Source organism: Cardiocondyla obscurior, linkage group LG17 (genome assembly GCF_019399895.1).
Source record: "Cardiocondyla obscurior isolate alpha-2009 linkage group LG17, Cobs3.1, whole genome shotgun sequence".
Lineage (NCBI taxonomy): Eukaryota > Metazoa > Arthropoda > Insecta > Hymenoptera > Formicidae > Cardiocondyla > Cardiocondyla obscurior.
The window spans coordinates 603,804-626,320 of NC_091880.1; the positions used below are offsets into that span (position 1 = coordinate 603,804).

At 45.9% G+C, this 22,517-nt stretch overlaps 1 protein-coding gene across 1 annotated transcript in view; it reads left to right on the plus strand.

Annotated features, from left to right (window-relative positions):
* Positions 1-22,517, plus strand: part of LOC139109254 (uncharacterized) — a 58,886-nt gene that overhangs the window by 34,398 nt on the left and 1,971 nt on the right. The window contains exons 2-4 of the mRNA XM_070668157.1: positions 12,325-12,563; positions 21,390-21,502; positions 22,134-22,464. Of these exons, the coding sequence (XP_070524258.1) occupies positions 12,531-12,563; positions 21,390-21,502; positions 22,134-22,464 (477 nt within the window). The 5' untranslated portion in view covers positions 12,325-12,530. The remainder of the gene's footprint in view (positions 1-12,324; positions 12,564-21,389; positions 21,503-22,133; positions 22,465-22,517) is intronic.

Consider the following 22,517-nt stretch of genomic DNA (forward strand, 5'->3'; position numbering starts at 1 on the left):
CCTAACGGCTGTTACTCACGACGTCGTTGACCACGGATCGCCGTCGCCGCCGCAGCGAAGAATCGAATTCCCGGCGCGAGTCTGCTCAATGAGAAAACGCTCCTCGCTATGAATCATCCCGTAAGTTAGTCGGGCGCTTTTTCGGGCCAATCGTGATACCCACAATTGGCAGCCTCGGGTGAATTTGCACGCACAACTCTAAACTACCTCAATTTCTGACACGAGATAGGTTTGAAACACTTTCATATATATTCTTTTTTTTTTTTTTTTTTGTGCTTTTTTATTTAATATCTAGTATTACGGTGGTCAACGCAGGTACGTAGACGAGGATTACGCAATATATAATAAAGAATGTAACAAAGACGACGGATGTGAAATGCTACACCGGGGTCAGTTAAAATGCCATCTTATCGCGTGGCGTTATCGCGAGACACCGTACTCGAGGTAAGAAATAACACTCGGACCGAAACGGCGAACGTTCGCGGGGAAAAAATGAGGTGCAATCTGGCGATCTTTAATGGCCGGCGATTACATGGACATTGTGCAGTCGGTAATTACACCTTGCGTGCACAGTGATGCACGGGAGGACAACACGTCGCCGACACGTGCGCGCTTTAATTTTCATTCATGAAACCGATAGCGCCCGGCGTAATTACTGGGTTACATGATATATGTACGTACAATCGTTATCGTATCGATTTCCGATTGCTATTGGTGCACGAAATCGTCGTCGACGCCGGACTCTTGTTGCTCATATAAAACCTCAGCATCCTCGATTCACCGTGACTCGATCTCGGTCGCTCCTCGATACGGAGGGAATGAGAGAGAAGAGATCGAGTTTCTCTCGGAAGCCACGATTAGGCGCGGGTCGAATTAGGCGTAAAAGGAGCGCGACCTCGTGCCCGTGCACGGCACACGGTAAATTACCGAACGACAAGCGGCGAGATCAGATCTGACACAACATTTTTACGCTCGTCCGACGGCGCGTACGAGGCCCCCATTACTTATTCGTAATAGGATTAGAGGCATCGCGGCGGTGGTGCAATCCGTACGTTAAGAGAAGTCCGAAGCGGACCGCGGCGCGGCGAAAATTGATAAAACAGCGCGTCTCCGAAAGCTGTACCGCGGTGCCTCGCTTTACGGGGCGTTAGGCCATGAAATTGTAATTTAATTGCTTCTACCGCGAATCGTTTCTGTGGCAGTGATTGCGGTCGGTCGGTCGGTCGGTCGGTCGGTCGGTCGGTCGCAATTTGCATCCTAAATTAAAAATTCTCCCGAAGACCCCGAACTCGTCGACTATCGCGAATCGAGCGGCGCGATAGGCCTGCACGCTGACATGTTGTTCGTTAATTATGCATGAGCGGCTTCCTATTATAATATTCGGCCGATGTTCAGGCAAACAATGTACAAAACACCCTCATCTAATTATGCTACTGCGTGTGGCCGAGTTGCGTTTAGGGGACATTACGATCTGCCGCCTTAACGAGCTGAATCGCACACATCGACATCAATAAGGTTTTAATTTAAATAATGTTTCCTTCGGAGAATGTGCAAAAAAGCGTTGGAAAATATTAATATCCGTGTATTCACATCTCTCTAGAGAGAGTTTTTTTTTTCTTTTATTTCTTTTTTTTTTCCCTACAGTCAATTAAAGTGTTGATTTACGGTTGCCGGGTCACCGAGCTCTGAATGAATTAATTATCGCGATGGATTATTATTTTGCTCGTAAACACGACTAATTAAAAGGCTGCGCTTGCACCTCGCTCGTTTTTTACGACTTCTTGCAAAAAGCTCGCTCCCGTGGGTGAACGTTTACATTATTTATTGCACAAGCGTATACACTTTAAGTAACTCGATTACAACCGAATTTACATAATCGGGTCGAGAGCGCTTGAGCCGGCTTGTAAATCCCGAGTATTGGAGGTAAATTGGTTTCCTACTTTCATTAAAATACCGAAAAACCTCATTTTATATATATGTATATATATTCAAACGATAGTATCAAATTCCTGAAAATTAGCCAAATTAATAGAAGCACGCGGATAAATACGTAAGAAGGCTAATACTTCGTATAGTACTTCTCGCTTTCGAACGGCACGGATTGTGAGAGACTACAGCGATAACAACTGCCAGCACACTCTGGCTTTTCAACGAATGGCCATTACAGATCGCAATTTATCGGTTTGTTGAGCTGTCCCACGTGGATCATTCTCGCAAGATAAACACGTACAAACGCTGTCCATCGTGTGCCGCGCAAGGATTCATCATTCTACCTCATACCCTTCTCCCACCCGAGTTCATCTTTTTCTCTCATCTCCTCGCGCGCGATTTGTCTTACTTCGAGTCCGCCGCGACGGCTGTCACTCCGTTGACACCGAGATCACGCTCGATTATGTTCCCCTCGCGATATTCGTCACGATAATGGAAAGCTAGTTTTGCCGTTGTGCCCACAGAGCGCCGAATGAAATTTGCATAAACATTAGTCACGTTCCCTTTCTTATATTTCGATACGTATCGGCGAATAGATTACGGATGCCAGTCGCGCGGCGTGACGAGGAATCGTCAGCGACTCGCAAAAAAGAAAAAAAAAAAAAAAGAAAAAAGAAAAGAAAGAAAAAAAATGGGACACTCGATAATGGACAGATAATAAGCACAAAATAATAGTCTTATTAGTGAAATTACAATTTCAAATAGCCTTGATGACGCTACTGATGGGTCAATATTGATTGGCATTAAAAAAGAAAAACGCTACGTGACGTCCTCGTGCCGAACAGCGGGCGCCGTGAGAATTCGAAAAAGGTAAATCACTTCGCGGGGACCGGTAACGAAAGGAAAATAAATGACGCAAATAAAGCGATGCCTCGAAATACAGCCGAAATGGTCTCTGTTTGCCTTTGAAGTTTACCGAGACGTTGACATCGATGCGGCTATAGTGATGCAAATGAGATCTACCTCCGACTTCTGTGGGGAGCCTCTCCACGCTCGCCCGTGTTTGAGGGAATACAAGTGAATTTAACGTCGATTTAAATCCCGTAATATTCGATAAGCCCGCGGCATTATTGGCGTCGATGCGCAAAAATATACCGCCGGGGCGTGTCTATATTTTATTATAAACAACCGTTTGAGCGAAAGCAGTGTCCACTCCGAGATGACGCAAGGAGCCGTGACGTTTACGTGCTGATACTGGCGCGATTTTTACGACGGCCCCGGTATTCCAAACAATCCGTGAGTTCTAGTGTTTATGGCGCGTCTGGTAGCTTTTACTATTGCGTACTTCCGGTAATTTCAGCGGTTAACATTATTGCTTATGTGTATATATGCACGCGGCGTGTAGCTATGTATATAATCTGTATAACGTTGTTCTCTTTCTTTCTCGAAGAATCGGGATAAAAAGTTAGTAAGATTCTTAATAAAGTTGTGAAATTCTCATCTTTTTATTTTTTTATTTTTTTTTATTTTTGCCCTCCCTAAAAATATCGCGCTAGACTTAAAAACCTTTTACTGCCGGAATTTTCTAAATCACATAATGCAAATTAAAATGTTAAAAGTTTAACTGTTGCCGTTGATGGGTTCCAATGGGCGCGCTTTCTCCCGTATCTTCTTTAACCTCGTATTAAAGCATATCGCGGCGTAAATGTAGTATAGTCATTAAATTCTCCAAGACTCAAAGTTAACGGCCTGTGAAACTCGGTCACTGGGAACGCACGCCAGCTGCGCCAAAAAGAGTCGCAGAGGCGAAAAGTAGCGGAGAAGAATAAAACGGTTAAGTGACGAGCGCAAATGCCGTGAAGACGATCGCGGCGCGTTGGTCGAACATTTATTACGCGCCCACGCCGCTCGCTCTACCTTATATCGTTCTTGTGAAATTGATAATTGTATTCAAGTTAATTAAATTCTCATTTCATTACAAGTAATAAATAACCTTTCGCGCTGGACTTTTTACAGATAATCGCTCGTACAATTAAGTTGTATTAGATAAGCGGGAGTTAAATTTATTTAATAATCACGAAAAAGCTACCGCGACGCTGTGGCGGCGCTCGATATTTCCCGATCGTACCCATTAGCGTTACTTATTTAATCGAATCGCTTAGGCCGAATCGGATTAATAAAACATGAGCGCGGTCGCGAGGTATTACGCGCAAAATAATCGATCTCCCAAAAGCGAAGGAAAAGCTGATCTCGCGCGTCACGCGCTATTAAGCCCAGACTCGCGGTGTTCGCGCGAAACACCGAAAGAAACGTTGAAAAAACTGTAAATATGTCACTGCGGTCGCGCCTACGAGACCGTTCTCGTTCGCGGTTCGCGGTTCCAAGATTTATGCAGCCGGCGCTAAATCAAGGAGAAAGAGGAAGGGAAGCGGCGAGAAAAAGGCTGCTTTCGTCTCGACGAGGCGCCGCGGTTAAAATACCGGATGTAAGACTACACCGAGTGCTCTCGGCATTATGGTGCAAACAAATCATTTTGTAATCCTAATCTTTGAATTGTTACTACCTATCTTTCCGCATGTAATACACTTCGTATTTTAAACGCAAGAAATACATGAAAAAGAATTAATATAGGTGACTCACCGGTCGATGCGCAGCAGCGGAGTTTTTTCAGCTACTATAATCTGTAACATAAAAATAAAACTTACATTATAGCAGCGTTTAAAAGAAAGTTCATTGTTTAAAAATATAATTTTCACGCAATTTAAATTAATATTTTTTATTATAAAAATTGTCTATTATATCTAATTATTTTCGGAATAAAAAAAGAAATTTTAATTAAAAAAAAAAAAAAACCAAGAAACGATGCATGGAATTGCATGGAAATAAAACCGATATTTACCCTGAGGTTGCTCCGCCGAGACATGATGCCTTTCCAAGGCCTGCTCCTCCTCTCAGTTTTGGGACGAAGCACTTCCTTCCGCGCACTGGACACCTGCGAAAACCGTGACCGAGTGAAATATAATCGCGAACTAATTTAAACAATTATCAATTAAATACCATCGCGCGACGTTGGTATAAGTCACTCGCGTTCGCGAATTTTCGCGCAGCAAAAAATCTTTTGATCGATATCTTGAACAGCAACTTCCCGAGGCAATGATCGACGAACCGGCTGCGGTACACGTGCGTACTAATAATCGACAACGGGGGAGTGTCAGCTTTCTCCGGATTTTATTTAAGCCGAACAATAGTTGTGCCTAGATAACCTCTTTCGGATGGACGAAGCTCATCCACGGCAGCGTGGTTATATCCCTCCGGAAAATGTACTTTATAACGCAAAACTGAACGATCTAACAAGTGCTATAAGGATCTACAAGATAGAATACGAATCAAGACTGTCGCGCAATAGATCATTGAAAGGATTCGTGCGAAGTGTTCACTCTGAAAACCCTCGTCGCGTACGAGATTAGTAATCGCGGAAAGCCACATGATCCGCAGTAGTCGATGGGTACGCTAGAACGAGTTATATTTCGGCAACGTGCGGAATTTCGCTACAGCGCGCGACGTACCGCGTGCTCGACCGGAAATGGAATGCGTCGAGATACGCCGCACGAGGCACGTTCGCTCACCCCCACCCCTCGCACGCTCCGACCTTCGCTCATCCGGCCGCCCGCTTACATACATCTACGTACCACCTATACTTATTGTAAACATTTATTAAATACAAAAGAGCTTATTGTAACGTTACAAAAGCAAGAATAAAATGACGCACGCTTCGTAACACCTAGCAAAATAGTATTTGATTATTTAACGCCTACACTCGTGATTTAAAAAATTGATGTACGTGTATTAAAGTATATGCGTATTGCGTAAGGCGATTTATAATTATCTCATGGCGCGCGCCTCTTTATTTACGACCCGAAACGGCTTTAAGAACGTGCTACGAAATATTTCGTAGATATGAACCGTAGCGGGCCGGGCCCTGAAATTGATTTATTTAAGACAGCGGTCGAGAGCGTCGTAAAACACGGATTGCTGTTCGCCGATCGGAGATACGTGCAGCGATCAGGACAGTGGAGTAGCGTAAACGCGTGAATGTTAACACGTAACGGAGGAACGAGAAGGAGATCTTTACGACGAAGTCGCAATTAACTGTACCCTATTTTGTCGCGCGCTCCACCGATCTTTGTGGTCTCGGAACGAATGCTGCTGAATGTGAATCCGCCGCGGCGTCACGAGCTCCCTGCGAATCTCGCAATAAAAGTGCAATAAATTCATGCAGTTTAGATGCGCCTGACTCGCGACTCAATCTGCTTCTGGTTTTGCCGCGTGCTCATTGGCGGAGAGGCGATAAACTCGTCCGCTGTATACGTAAGCTTATCTTCGCGACTCTAACGCGACTTTTCACTGCAAACCGGCGGCGAGTACTGTCCTCTCTAAATGTCATGACGTATCGGTATATCGTTGGAAAAAAAGAAAGAGAGAAAGAAAAAGAAATAAAGAAAAAAAAAATACGGATTTCATAAAGATGACCGAGTCGCTGGAAATACACGGCGAAAGAGGCGATACCGATCGCAAAGGGTCGAGCGGCGATAACGCGCCGTTGCGTAATGTGACCCGATTGGCGACCACGATATTCCGTTTTATTGTTCCAGTGGTCATTAGTGCCCGAGCATCACGTTCGCGTTAATGCGCTCCTTAGATTTTATTCGTTTATCTCTAATCAGATTTCAGCCGCCGCAGGCGGCGCCGCATATATCGCGGTAATGAAGGCAATCAATTTGCTTATTCACCGTGTCACTCGTGGGAGTGAGATATTAGCGTGGCAACGAGCACTTGCTCGCGCGAGCCGCGGACGTAGGCGCTTCTTTTATACGCTGCACGGCGTCAGTTCCAGATTCGGTCGCCGTGTTTGCTGACGTGTCGAGTGAACGAATCGCGAGCAATTGATTCACGCGTAAAGGTCCCGAATAAAACTTGAGAAAATCGTGAAATTGTCTAATGCTCACGTCATTCGGTACATGTAGATAATATTGTCTCCGTATGCCTTAATATTATTTTCGCGCCGCTGCGAAATTATTTAACGCCTTTGAAATTAATAACGAAATAAAAAGTCTTCAATCAAAAAATTCGTGCATTTATCGTTCGCGATCAAGGCTACCGCGTCGTCACGGAAACACGAATTTCAGGTTTTTCTCTCCTCGAAAAAAAAAAAATTTCACAATTGCTTAATATGCAATGTTATAAATACGGAGCATCGCCTTTGTCGGTGTCACCTTAATTGGCGACTGGGAACCAGTCTTCTCGCCGAGCTCGGTTCATCCAGTGATACCACGGCCAGGTCGAGTTCTCTGAGAGCCATTCACAAATGATATCATGAATGAGCTCCGTTCGTTCTGAATAAAACCTCTCGGCAAATCTTCCCGTCGCGGAATATCTGGTGGCCCGTCCGCGCTTAATATCATAGAGCCGGTTTTGAAGGCGAGTCGGCCTATTTGTGAATACCGTTTAAAAATGAACTTCGACTTTTAAGCCGGATTTACTATCAAATTATTTTACTATCCGAGAAATCGTTCCTTAGCAAACTATCGTCATTACGTAACTGTTATATCACCTAAATTTAATTATGGTAGAAAGTTAAATCTGAATTCACTTTCGCGGTGGCTGCCGCTCAACGTCGCGGAGACCCCGTTTTCGTGAATCGTCGGCGGATTTAAGCGCCAATCTCCAAAGTGCATTTATTAATTATTCGTTCGATCGCGAGACAACTATTCTAAAGAAAAAAAAAAAAAACGCGCCCGAGTAAATAAGTTACGAGTGATAGGCGCTTAACTGATTCGACGATTAGCTTTGACTGCGTTAGCCTCGCTTCACAATTCTCCTTGTGGGCGTTTACACCCGGTAGTTGTCAAGCCACCACCTACCATCTACCGCTTCCTACGGTCGATTAAATACATAGGACACTTGACCTCTGTCGTCTGAATTGAAATTAATTTGTATTCTGACAAACTCAATTAACGACCGCGTATGTCTTTTTATTTTTAGATACCGTATCCTTTATTCGTGAGAAGAAAGAAAAAAAAAAAAGAAAGAAAAAAGTAACTCCTGTCCCGTGTGAAATTCCATGCTTTATCTTATACTAGTCTTTCTACTCAATGCTCTCTGCTCAACGCTCAAATATATCTAGCGACTATTTATCGTATGTCCCCTGCGGTTTTCTCGTAATAAAGTCGTACATAAACCCCACTAATAACTCACCATTAATATATTCCCGCGCGTAATCGCCAGCAGTCGCAAATATGATAATAAAACCGTACGAAATATCGCAATATCCTGTCGCATCGGCATTAGAAATATTATATGAATCGCGGTACAAATTGATCTTATTTTCATAACTAATCATACACGTCTGTACGTATTACGTGCGCGAAGTAAGTCCAGCCATTCACCAGTTTTTCCCAAAGACTTTTTCCCGAGAGCGGTGTCCGTGTGTCAACCACATGTCGGCCCAGGCAATTTGCTAGAGCCATTGGAATATATTAATCTAATATACACCGTTGACATTTTATATACGCGTTATTTTGATACATCAACGGCGAGTAATGATGTTTTCTCACGGAAACAGCCCGCGGGATTCACGCGAGCTCTACTCGACGTTAACGAGTGCGGCTGCACGTCGGCGTATCGTTATTTGTCCCAAGAACCCGACTGTCGGCGTAAATTAAAGACCGCGAATTCGTTAAGGCGGATTCGTTTCGTGGGCGGAGAGAATGATGACGTGTCGAGAAACACGTAAAGAGAATATATATTAACGCTCAGTACGTCAAATGCACGGAAAATTTGTTAGGTTCTCGCGAGATCGATTTAAAATGTACGATCACCCGCAGTTATAAGATTTCCATTTTTTGTGAATAATCGTGGATACGGACAACTTTTTCTAACGATAGTTTCTCCTGTTTTTTTTTTTTTTTTTTTTTTTTTTATCTTCCGATTGCAATCCGATTGCTTGCTCACGATCGGCATTCTTTTCCAAGGGCTCGACACATGTAGTAATTACCGCGAAAGTTAACGGTAATAAACTAATGACAGCTCGCGAGATAGAAGGCGCCGTTAACCAAGCTCAACGCATTCTCCGCGATGTTTTTATCGCGATGTAGCTAGGCGCCGCCGCCGATAAGCGACTCAATGCAAACCGCGGCGGCGGCAGCTCCGCCTCTATTAAATATTAATAGGCTTCTATATACACTGATCGAAAGACAGCTAGCCGCCTTCGTCAGCAGCAAGCGCCATATCTGTCTTTCGATGTACTTCGTATTTATCGACGCGTTACGCAGCGATTTCGTGATACAAAATCCCGAACATACTCTACGTATGTTTCGTTCGGGAAAAAAAAAAAAAAAAAATTTCCGCGACAGCGCAAAAATCCCAATTACGTGTTGCGTTTATCGGGTTGGTTGCAGTTCCATAGCGTCGTCTTACAAAATCATGTATCGCGCACGACTTACGTCACTGTCCGCCTCACTTTATCGTTTTATCTTGTTACAATCGATCGGGGAAAAAGAAAAAAAAAAAAAAAAGTCCACCCGGTTACGTAGCTAGGTTTGCTCGCGTTTAACTATCGGCCAGAATACAATAATCACGATTTGTTCCGCTCAGTGGGATATTAATGCTCGACGGCGATCCGGGCCGGGATAATCTCGCGATAATCAGCAATAAACCATTGAGAATACTCATGCAGGCCAAATTACCGGGATTGCAAGTCACCGTTCGAGAATTATGCGTCTCGTTCATTACTCGTAAACGGCGCTATAATTAAACCACGAGCCTTCGTCGTTATGCCCGCGTCTTCGAGAGCAGACCGATTGACTCTGTTTATCTTGCGGCATCGGGATCGTTAATACATCGATCGCTGGAGATTGCGCATCCGGCTCGACGGGATTCATGTGACGGACCTTGATTATATGCGCGCTCAACGAACAAACGGGACGAAGGACAACGGCAAAAACGGAGGACGAAGAGAGAAAGTTAACGTTGATTTCACGCGGGTGGTTCGACGCTGATGATCGGTTATAGTTATCGGGACATTGGTCACGCTTTCTATGAAGCCTGCCACATTCTGGCATACGCGACGTGGATGCTCGAATTTCGTGTACTCGCTTTTACCGATAGCTCGCGATAATGCAATTCAGTGACGAAAGAGTTACGTTCCTCTTTTATTGCGTTTTTCCGCGCCCCCCGCCGGCAATTTTATCGGAGAAAGACCGTGATAAGGAATGGTGACACGTTTTACCAACCGGTGTCCGAGCATCTTATCACGTAAATTCTACGCGTCATGACTCACTGGCAACGATACCTGTACCGAGCATTATGTTTTCACGTTCGTATGCGCGTTGGCGCTATAATCCAAAATTATAACTCTAATCCGCTTACGATTAGCGGCATCACGCCGCGCGGCCGCTTTCATCGATCCCCGAGACCTCTGCCTCTTGCGAGCAATCGAATCGAATCGCCGTTACTATTTTGATAATCAGCGGAAGGAGGACGTTGATGATTCATGACGACGGACGAGCTTACAATAATTAACGAGAACACCCAGGCCGATCGCCTCGCCACGGATCTGTGTTTTCCAGGCTCATAATTATTCATAATTGTTTTCGATACGTGTCTCAGCTCTATCGCGCTCGCGGTAGGTTCGCCTTCTGATAATAAAAATGATAATTTTATATAGTCTCTGAATTTTATATAGCTGATTTTACTTTCAGCTTATTGCTAAAAAAAAGAAAAAAAAAGAGATCGTTGGAATAACATTTCGCTCAGAACTATTAAATAACTTCGTTTCATTCAACTTTTTTTTTTTTTTATATTCCCCGCACGGAATGCGTTTAGTTAATTTCATGCGACTTCAATACTCAATCAAAGATTAAAAGCGTTAAAAGCACCGTATTTTCTCGACCGACCTAAGTCTATCTTCCTCTTGCGTCTCTCAGAGGCTGACACGAACAGATCGACCTCGGCATTTCGCTTGGAATTAATTTGCGACGAGCGAGGAAACGCGCGACTGCGGACGGGACTTCGTTTCTTGCCGAGTCATCTCGTCCGATCTCTCGAGGGATCCAATGGGGGTTCGTGAGATCCCGCGATCGGTGGCGACGGTTTTCCTCCACATTGTGTCGGCTATCAGAGGCGAAGTCAGTTCCGTTCCGTTCGCTTTGAACGGCGAACGCGCGCACGCGTAAAGTCCCGTCCATTACGGCACGGTGAGAAGGCGTGTTTCCACCGTGTGAGAGGCGTCGCGACTTCCAGACGTGGACCAATCGATGATTTCTCGAGAGTCATTAACTCACATAACGAATGATGCCAAGACAGCGTCGATGCCGATACCGCCATGGCTGTTACACATGGCGCTCGCGCGTCCCATCTTTATCAATCAGAATTAACACGATCGCGGAATTATCGGGATTTAGACAACGGGCGGGATTATCACCTCGCGGTTTATCGTATATTAATCGGCAGTCAAAGCCTGGCATGCAGCACAAATAAATAAGATAGGTAATGAAGATTGCAAAGATGAAAAAAAAAAAAAAAATAAATTAATAAGTTTTCGCGCAAGAAACGCATTTAAGCTTCTTATAAGAGAATATATTCCTGTCTGGTAGGTCAGTAACACGCTTGCTGGACGGACGTAATCGCCGGAATCGTCGGAGACAAGTGAACACAAGATAAGATATCGGCTCGCAGCATCGTTGCGATAGAGTGACGAAACGTACGCCCGCACCTTAGCACGTTTACACGAAACGCCGGCGTTCAGCCTCGTTAACTCTTTATCGGCAAATCTTGAATATCGAGTCCAGTCGGTTGTGATACGTCGCAGTGAACGCGTCGTCCTCTCGATTCCCGCGAGATTCAGATGCCGCGCCGTTCCCGTAAATCAGCCCGCGGAGTTTTACGGATGGGGATTTATTCGAGAACCGAGTCGTCGCTTAGCTTTAGTTACAATATAAAAACGTAATGGGTTTAGAATCAAGTATGTGAACTTTTCAGGGTTGACGCGGCGAGTAGTTTCGCAATGTCGCCGTAGACCTTTCCCGACAGTTTTATCGGCGAAACGGAAAGATGACAATAGAAACCAGTAATCTACATTTCAACGAGATGTAACGTACGCATACGCGACAAAAACTTAATGCGAGCGGGTTCAGGATTCACTTTGAATCGATCGTTGAAGCTAAGAATATTAACGAGCGCCAGAGTGAGAGGTGATGATGAAACGAAAGTAAATCGACCGCGGGCAGTGATAACGATTCGGACGAAGGGGTGGGGGCGATGATTTGACGACGATTATCTCGCGATCAGCAACGACGTAAGAGGCCAGTAATATATGTTTATCAATTCTGTCGACAGATCGGCGGTGCGGTAGCCATGTCATCGCTAGATCGGCAGAGAGGATCATCACGAGAAATCGGTGTGGAGCCGGGAGAGAGTCATTGTCGGCCCGGTATACTTAGGACCGCCGAGTAATCAGGGAGATCGGTGACCGAGGGATCGATACGAGCGGATCGATCCACCAGCTAGAACCTACGGCCTCTTCGCTGGCCTGGCCAGCTACTATGCGAATTGAAGCTCTCAGTACCCTCGTCGCGGTAAGTTTTAATTATAAGTTACCAACGTTTCGCAAATTGTGCTCGTTTAAACGCCCATTAGATTTAACTTTGTCTAAGCTTTCCTGAATCTGCGAGATATTTAAAGAGTTATATAATTTTATATAAGAATATATAAGTGTTATATAAAAAAGAAAATTATATTAATTCGACAATCTAAAGGAAAAAAAAGAAAAAAAAAATTCAGAGATTTGCATTATAAATTTGACGTCGCGCTGCTGGCGTTGAATTATTTTTTTTTCTTTCGGAGAAAGCCCGTCGAAACCTGTTCGGTACTCTGAATGTTAACAGTAGCCTCTTCGAGAATACCTCTTAATAAAGTTCTCCGCACCGTTGCGTGCGGAGTGCATAAGGTTGTCCGTAATTGCAATCGTGCCCCCGTACGATTGATGCAACAATCGACGAGAGCGTGCGATGTCCCTATAGCATTGTACCTGACGAGCGGGGCAACGAAACAATAATTACAATGTCCAGCGAGTACGCAACGATCGTAAAGTACCGCCCGCCGCGTGCGTTATTAGCATATTATTGAGATGGCGGCGTGCACACAAGCGGACAGCCGATAAAGCTGTGGACGTCTCACGTTTTCTTCTTCCAGCCTGTCACGAATACGCCGATAAACCTTTATGATTACGACGCGGATCGCGGCGCTTCGCGTCTCTCTTCCATTTTTCTCCCGTTCCCCGTCAAGGTTTCGTCACAGCCGGACGTCCTAGTCTGCATTTTCCCCGCGGTAGTGCCGCGTCTCGGTATAATTGTTATCCCATTTATAATAACGCGTCGACTCGCGCTGAGATATTCTTTAATAACGTTTCCAACGGCCGCGATCCATTAAGTGAGACGTACGTTTTTTTTTTCTTTTTTTTTTTGTGGCGAGAGTATCGTAGATATCCGCGTGCAATAAACGAACATATTTACTAATACTGATAATTTCTGATAAAACGGCCGATTTAAGAGCCCGTTTATTTTGTTTAGAAGTTTTAATAATAAATTACGTTATAGAATCTCCGTTCGCGATTACGTCGATCGGCAGCGCGATTATATACCGTTCATAATACCGCACGCGGACTGCATCCGCAGGACCGGCTAACGATCCCGCAACGTCGGGAAGAGAGGGCAACATCCCTATCAGTGGTCCACGCATACCGGTGTTATCTACATAACATTACAGGCCCGACGACGTACGGATACACGAGACCGGCGGCAATCTCGCGACGTTACTATGCCCGTGATATTGATAAATGATAATCATTGGTGCACCGCGCGGCTGCAGCGCCGATAATTTAATAATGGTAAGATTAGTGGCGTTCGCACACGCGTGTAAACGGCACGGCAGCAGCTGGGCCCGGCCTCTCTCACGGCGGCATTACTATGCTAATCGGTCCGCATCGGCGCCGATGTCTTCGATAAATAATCCTCTTAACGCGACGTTAAACGGAGATGCCGGTCTGTACGCAGCGCGCATCTCTCGGCACGACGTGACACGGCGACGCGTCGGCAAGTCCGTCGATTTCTGCGAATGTCGGATGCTGCCGCTATATGCGATGAAGATACCGCCGGGATTTTTCGGAGAGCCGAGATATCCGCAACGTATTCCCGATTGCCCCGGATCATCATAAATATTACGCCGCCGTTGGCGCGTCGTCAAACGCGTCGGGCGTGCGACAGCGAAAGTTTAAGAGCGCGTTTAAATTCTGGGAAAGAAACGCGGTTATTTATATCCGTCCTAACAAAATCAAAAAGTCGTAACCATCGATATTCTAATAATTTCAATACGAACTATAATATTTGTCGCGACACTTTTCCTTTTCTTTTTTTTTTTTTTTTCGTTCAACAAAATAATTATAATTTCTCCCTACTTTCGATGTTCGTGCCGAGCCTTCGGTGAAGCAGCGCGGTAATAAAAGGGAGAAAATAGCGATGCGTTTATTTGCATATATGGATCGAATTTGCATAAGTTGTTCACCGATTCGGCGGGATGCTCCGGGTACCCACGAGCGCTTCGCGGGAAGACATCGCTCGATACCTTCTCCTATTACCACGCGAAGTGGTTTGCAATTTAAAATAATTTTGAAATAGCATATTACCGAATCGCAGTTAGATATACATATGTTTAATAATTATATAAACGAGAGGTTGAGTCTCTAAAAGCCACGTGCTCTCGCGCAAGTGATTTAATAATTCGTCGTGGGTGTATTCCGTCGTCTTTTAATAGCTTTTTGTTTTTCGAGCCTGGCTTGATACACGACTGTGTAGTCGCGGGAGAGGAAAATTTCAACGGGAAGGACGTTAACCGCGAGCGGAGTTCATTAAGTTGGTTCCGTACCGGCCGCGACGCACTGCGAGAATCATATTAAAAAAAAATATAAAAAAAAAAGAGACATACCGCGCGCTTCCTCGTTTTCCCAATTAACATTCTACCCGTCCCGACATACCGAACAACCGCGACGTCGCGCTGCCACGCCAAGGACAGGTGTCTCGCAATGGGACATCGGCGGGTACTTGTTTTACGGAAACCGTCGTCGCGCGTCAGTCCGATTCCCGCTTTAATGGCAATCTTTTGCGAATCGCGAGGTGGATACCGAAAAAAAAAAAAAAAAAAGAATTGACGACGGCTTCCTCCGGTTCCGCTCCGATCTGTTCTCGGCCAACACTCGGACCGGTCATCCGCGAAACTTCGCGTGGCGCGTTGTAACGAGCGGATCGTCATTAATTTACCGCGTCGAGAAGCGAGGGAAAAGTGTCCCGCGGTCTCTCACGCGCACGTAACCGCGATTACGCATCGTGCCGCACCACACGCATGCACGCCACGTACGCGGGGCACGAAACGGCAAGGCGACTAACCAAATATTTATACACGTCAATCATAAACCATGGCAAAGCATTCGCTGTCTAAACAGTCCGCGGGTGCCCTTCCGTGCGAGCCACTTCGCCGTTGGCCACTCATTATGCCGGCGGCATGCTGGAGGACCTTTCATTGCTCCTTACCTATCTCTAACAGACACTCGATAGTTGCCGTTTGTCATGCGCTCCACGGTGTTTGCCTTTCCACGGGGAAAAAAAGAAAAAAAAAAAAAAAAAAAAAATTACATCGCGCCGTGCGTCGCGCGCGCCGATACGCACGGTATTAAACGCTGTTATTACTGATATTCCTGTTGTGTGGCTTTTACCATCGCTGAGTGACCGAAATCGAAAAGACGAATCTCTCGCGCGATTCAAATCGCTGGCCACGGCCGCCTCGAGAATGACGGAGTGACACTTACCTCGCGAGGCTCGACCAATTATCAACAAAAGGCGAAGAGAACCTGTACGCGAGATGTATTAGTTGGCGCATGTTAATGTATATCAAGCGCTATGACGAAAATGTCGTAAAAGGTATACGGAGGACCGAACGCCGGAGCGGACCGAGGAAGTGCAACGGAATCGGCGAAAATCGAGTGGACGCGGGCCGAGGGTTGAGTGGCTCTCGCAAAACGTTCGATAAATGGCGGGACGACGGTGTTGAAACGCACCTTTGGCACTTTGCAATAAGCCGGGAGTGCCTCCGGTCCTTATAAACGTGGCACAAAGACTATGCTAATGATACGAGCGTTGCATTGACGGCTGGGTAAATACGGGCCCCGCTGTTACGAGTCCCGCCGCGGAGTTTATCGTGTAAACGGCTGTTAATAATTGCCAGCAAAAGCGAACCGGGCCCACTCCGGGCGCGCTGCCATTTCAGCGGCTCGAGTTTAATTTGGCGTCGCCGCCATCCGATCGTTTGAATCGTCCGGAAGCGTAATACCGGATAATTATCGAACGGTCGTCAACGCGTGGAGATTGTCTAAGAGAGTCATTAGCACCGATTTCCCTCTCGACGCGGAATGACAGGTATTTGTCGCGACTAATCGCGAATTAACGAAGATGATTAAATTTCTTACAAAATACCACGGAGATTCTCACTTTTTTTTTTTCTTTCCCCTTCCCTCCTCCCTCGGACCCGATCCGCGGACAAGAGCGCGGAGCGAGAGAGCTGGAGTGTGTTCTTCGATTTTTTTTTTTTTTTTTTCGCACTTCAACCGCTGTTCGAAGAGTCAAGTATACTATTTCTGACGTGCGTAACATTTAATGTTAGTTGAACAGGCAATAAAATCTCGTCGGAATGCAATTCGCGGGTTGTTACGAGCGCGTAAAAGTCGAAAATACGGCGTGTGCCAAAGCGTGCGCTCCTCTTCGGACACGTTAATCTCGATGAATGGAGTTCTCGCGAAATAGTTCACCCACGAGAGATAAATCAATTCCATGCAGACTCGTCTTTTTTTTTTTTTTTTTTTCTTTAAGTTACAATTTTTACTTTTTTTTATTGCGTTGGTCTTAAAACCTTAAGCACGTCCTACTATACATGCGCGATGACTTCGCGAAATGTGTGTTGCGCTCGGACTCGTTAAAGTTACGCGCGGTGCATCAGCTGTTTCCGTGGGAACGTTTAGCGACATTTTCTCAATCGTTGGGATATAATACGTTTCATGCGCACACCCCGCTGCCGCCTGCGCGTTTTTTTTTTTTTACCGCGGAGTCTTGCATATCCGAGTGCGATTAAAACCAAGTGGGACGGGACATTTTTCAATGCATTTCAAAGGAGAATCTTTCGTCATTCGTCGCGGCGCGGAATTGATACTCAACGGCCGCGATTGACCTGTTAGCGTTACGATCACTTCATGATTTACGACGGAGCCCAGAGGATCGGGAACACGAGCGGCGGCCGGGCGCCTTTGCGCACAATATAACGGCGCAGTTTCTGCGAACGGGAAAATGCACTCGGGTATGTACCCGAGGAGGCCCATAAATTATTGCCACACGTTCCTCCAATCGCTGCACCCGCGATGCCCGCAATGAAAAATTCCGCGGCCAATGACGGGAAAGAGAATGCTAGGCTGGATTACGCTCGCGGTCGTAGTTACACCGCCTCTAGTCGCGCGAGTCCACGGTAGAAGGATCGCGATAATTTTTTATATCGAGGTCGCGGCTTGCCGCCGTCGCGATCTCCCGCGCGGCGTAATACCACCGCGAGCTCCGACGTTCGCCGTTTTTGCGCCAAGTATAATCGCTCGTTAACGATATTCGCGAACGCGGCGTGCCTTACGATTCGGTAACCTCATATCTCCCGCGCGTATGCCTTTTGAATATAATAACACCTCTCGCTTAGATTCCCTCGGTGTACCTTGTAAATCTCGTCGGCGGTCCCGGCGTTGGCGATAAATAACGCGCGCCGATTACGCTATTGAGACTTGACATTAAAATACCGGGGTTTTAATTAAATGTTTACCCACAGTTTCGTTGCGGGGATTGGTAATCGCGCGCGATAAAACCCGCCTAGGAATTATCCTATTAATTACGAGAGGGGAATAGTACGGGGCGAAATAATACACAACGATTGAACGTGAAATATAACGCAAACAAAGTTCACCCGAGTCCGACACCTCGCTTCCAAGACTCTTCCGAGAGTCCCTGGTGCTTCTAAACGCACTTTGTGACGGCACGCACGCCCCGGCGATCAGTCGCCGACGATTGTGCTACGTGTGAGAGATCGGCGTCATTAATTTTACGAATTAATGACTCGCGGCGGGGAAGAAGAGAGCGAGATTTGGAGCGAGAGCGGGCATCGAATGCGGCCCACGTGGCGCGCGCGCGCGGAGAGACGTAAATACGCTGGCCGATAAACCGCGTCCTCACGATACCGGTCCACTCGGGGTTCCTCGAACGTTATCGGTATACCCGGCGCGTATCGCGTAGGCATATCGCGGGGCCCCGAGTGCATTCCAGGAGGCATGAGATACGAAGCGGAGAACTAGTCGGGGCCCCTGGTGGGTCCCGATCGCCCCGGCACGGTAACGTCATCGCCGATGCATTATGGGACTCTAATTGCGCTACAAATTATTTTCTGTCGCCTCCACGTGGGAGGGACGGTATTTCCTTCTCCGGTTAAGGCGCACCGTGACGGCGAAGATATAGCCGAGATAGAAAAGGGAAAAAAAAGGTCACTTTATCGCCGCTTGTAGCAAGTTTTAAGTAACTTTCGGAATTGTATGGTCATTAGTGTAATCGACATTGTTAGCACGGTATCGGCGTAATTAATACGATCGTAATTAATTACACTGATATACACGCGACGTGACGGCACTTCTAGCGATTAATATGTGATCAGCCTTTCTCTAAGAATTGACTCGGAAAATTTTGACGATCGTACATGCGAGAATAGCGGGTAGGAAGAGCCTTAATTAATGCCGATACGCGGCGATGAATAAATTCCTTCCGATAAGGGAATATATCTGACCAGTTTAAAGTGCGTAAAGGAAAGACCTAAAGTGTACGTAAATTATTATACATTTACTCGAACGGAAGCGATAGGACTCGAAGAACGTAAAGAAGCCATAAAAACGTCATCTTCACTTAATTTTACCCGTCACCGTGATTTATAACGAAGTCGCTCGTTTCGTTTGGCGATCGGTACACGAATCTTCTCTGTGCGCGGCAATACTCGCGTAAATGCAGGAACGAGTTTGCGATCCGATCGCCGTAGCTCATATGCGGCTCTTGCGCGGCGTCGACAGCCGCGCGGCGGTAAATCTTTATCCGCCAAGGGATTGATAACGATCGGAGGGCGGGCAGCGGCGAAGTGTCGGACTGTCATTAGTTAAAAATTGCTAAGACAAACGATGATTGCCCGGGACTGGAGCGAACGGGATTATGAAAGTGCGCTCGGGCCCCGCCGAAAGATATCCGGGATTATCTCGCGCTTCTCTCGAGACCACGAGAAACGGCCCCGGCTAATTTCGACTTTCGCGAAAGTGCCTCTCGCGCTCGGCCACGGTTCCACGGCGGTTTCATTATCGCGAGGGAAAGGGGGAGAAGAATCTGCGGGCGCTAATTGACGTCTTCTTGGCCCGGGCGCGGCCGCGCGGCTTAACTTAACGTTTAAATTCTTTAAAAGCGTCACCATAAAATTTTACGTTCGTGGGCGAGAGATAATTTCCACCGTGCATTAGCGTATACGGTTTTACCGGCATACGCCGGGCTGCTTATTTAATCTTGATACAATGTTAATAACTGGACCTTCTCGTCGACGCCCGCGTTGGCACGATCGCACAATTTGACCGCAATGAGGCAATAATCGTTGGATATTTCGATTTAGCGAGTAATTAACGTTAAGTGTCATTAAGTTATGCCGCAACGTCTGCTACCGCGCCACCGGCAACATCTCTATACGATTAAAATCGCGTTGCTAGTGAGAGAATTCCTTTTCCCGTTCGGCTGATGCAAGAATTCGATAAAGATCGCGGAGTGCGCGATGTGTGGTCTCGCGTGTGTGAATATCCGTTTAATCCCAACGCGCGCCGGTCTTCTGCCCAATACGAGTTCTTCGTATGGGAGGCGCCGCCGCTTAGTTAGCCGCTTACCCGGAGGAAGGATGGCTTAATTAAACGTCGGCGATGCTGGCTGTATCGCGTTGTCTCGTTCGTATAGGCTTTACCGAGTAGCTTTCGCTTGACCCGTCGATAGTGTTCCGTAATTATGTGAAAGATAACTGTCGTCGATAATAGCGCGGCTCTCTCTCTCTCTCTCTATTTCTATTTTCAAACGTAGATGCGGGGATATTTAATTGTTCATTTCTAATTGTCATTGAAATGAAAACGATTTTAATGAATAACGAAAATCTGTGAAATTTTTTTTTAATATATAAGAATTAATTACTCACAGTAAAGTCGCTCCATCGAAGCCCGATGTCTCTCGCTGACCTCCTCCTCCTCTCAGCACGTCTGGAATATTGGACCTTATTTTTTTCCCCGCGCGCAGGACACTTCAGTAATTCACTGATTCACTAATTCACATAACAAAATCTTCAGCAGCACTCCTGAAGTAAACAGTCGATGGAACCGGCTGCGGGCGATGATGTTGGCCTCCTGTCTTTTGGTCTCCTCTTTGGATTTTTATCTATAAACAGAACAAAAAGAGTTTTGCTTGAATACTCTGCGCGAAATAATCGCTTAAAAAATACTCTTCGTATTAAGATAAATTAACCGCGATAGTTAATTCGCGTCGTTGTTCGTTCCTCATATTTTCTTATCAATATCGCTTTTTTACTGTTATAATAAACAACCATAAGCATTATACTTTATGTGCATCTGGCGGTCTTTTCTGTTTTGGAAAAAAAAAGAAAAAAAAACGAAGGGAAAGAAAAAAAAAGGGTTTAGGTTCATTTCGGTGAATGAAGCAGGTTCAGCGTACTTTCTGTGCGGTGACGAGTTATATGGCGCAATTAAATCGAAAGTGTGGTGTACAAGAAAGAGGCACGCTCATATTAACAAGCGGCAAGCGACGGCGGCGGCAGCGGCGCCGTGAGGCCTGTTTTGCATAAAAATTATAAGCCGAATTAATGTTTTCACCTTCACGTAAGCTCACACGTACACGCCACGCTCAGCTCACATGTGATTCGGGCGATGCGTGACTAACGCCGTGCTTTATTGCACGTTCATATCGAATCTCTGACGTCCTGTCCAGCACTTTCTCACGCGCGGTCCTTCACCGCGATATTATTATCGATGCGGTTCTAATCGAAAAATTCGGAGAACGCATTGAAGAGTCTTGCGGCGTTAGATTTCTACCAGACGCATATGACTGAACTGTTTACATCGTACCGCGTCAAAATAGCACGCTCGTGGCGTTGAAACGCGCAACCTGTTCCAGTTGAAATTATATATACTCCATCGTTATTAAATGCTAATATAAACGTGCCAAATAATTTAAGCATTCTCATAATTTTCGTTGCAGGTGGTTTGGCTGACCGCAGTCCTGTGCCCGCGGCTTACTGCCGCCAATAATCTAACTTTATTCCCCTCTCGAAGCCCCAAGGAACATTCTTTCAAAGGACATATCTCTGACGTGTAAGTAAAAACTCAAATGTGCGTACGGAATTATAAAACCGGGTGCCACGTTGGCTTTAAATAATCATGGCTCACTTAATAATATTTGCAGCGTTTGATTTACTGAAATGTGACGCGCGTTACATTTGGATTTTACTGCATCAATTGCGCGAAGTTCGCTATCTTAATTATTATACGCTGGTGTGCATAAAATGCTAATAATGTATACGAAACGAAGTAAAATACCATGTCCCATGGAACTCTTTTAAACCGCTACAACATTCTACCGCGTAATTTAGATACGAGCTATTAGCAGTTGGCATGGGAGGAATATCGGCGTTTCCTTCGATGGTTAAGTTGAATCCGATTTAAATTTAACAGGGTACAGCCCAGCCGAGTTGTGCTTTTATTATTCTTTTTTTTTTTTAACACACATTTCCCATTAAGTCACTTGTTAACACGATGATCGTACGCTCGATTAGGCAATGATTAAAATTTAATCCGAAAGTTCCGTGAACAACATCTGCACCTGCACGCTTGGAAAACAGTCAAGTAAACATACGTTCGATTAGGAAATTACTTCTATTGAAAACAAGAATCTATCGAGCGAGAGAAAGAGAGAATCTACTTCATTTGTCTTTGCAATTTGCAGCACAGAGCCGCTGGAGGAGCCGTACAAACGGATGACATATCGAGAGATGCAAATGATTCTGCAAAAGGAAGGGGGCGAGGACGGCCTTCCGGTCGAATGCTGTCCTACGGTGGAGGAAATGATACAACCGCGCGGTGGCCGGACCCGAGAAGACATGCTGGTCCCACTCTATCGGGAGGGCGAGAATGTCCAGAGGTTCTTCGAGTACTCCTGCAGACCAGACGTTCTCGACAAGCCGTGCAGGTTCGTCGACCGGAAGTTCAGCAACCAGTCCAGATGCGTGCAAAAGTACTCGTTCGCGTACGCTATCGTCCAGAATCCTGGATCGGAGGTATGCTAGCGAAACGTCGATTCTTCATTCCATCGTCTAGAGTAGATTCTTTT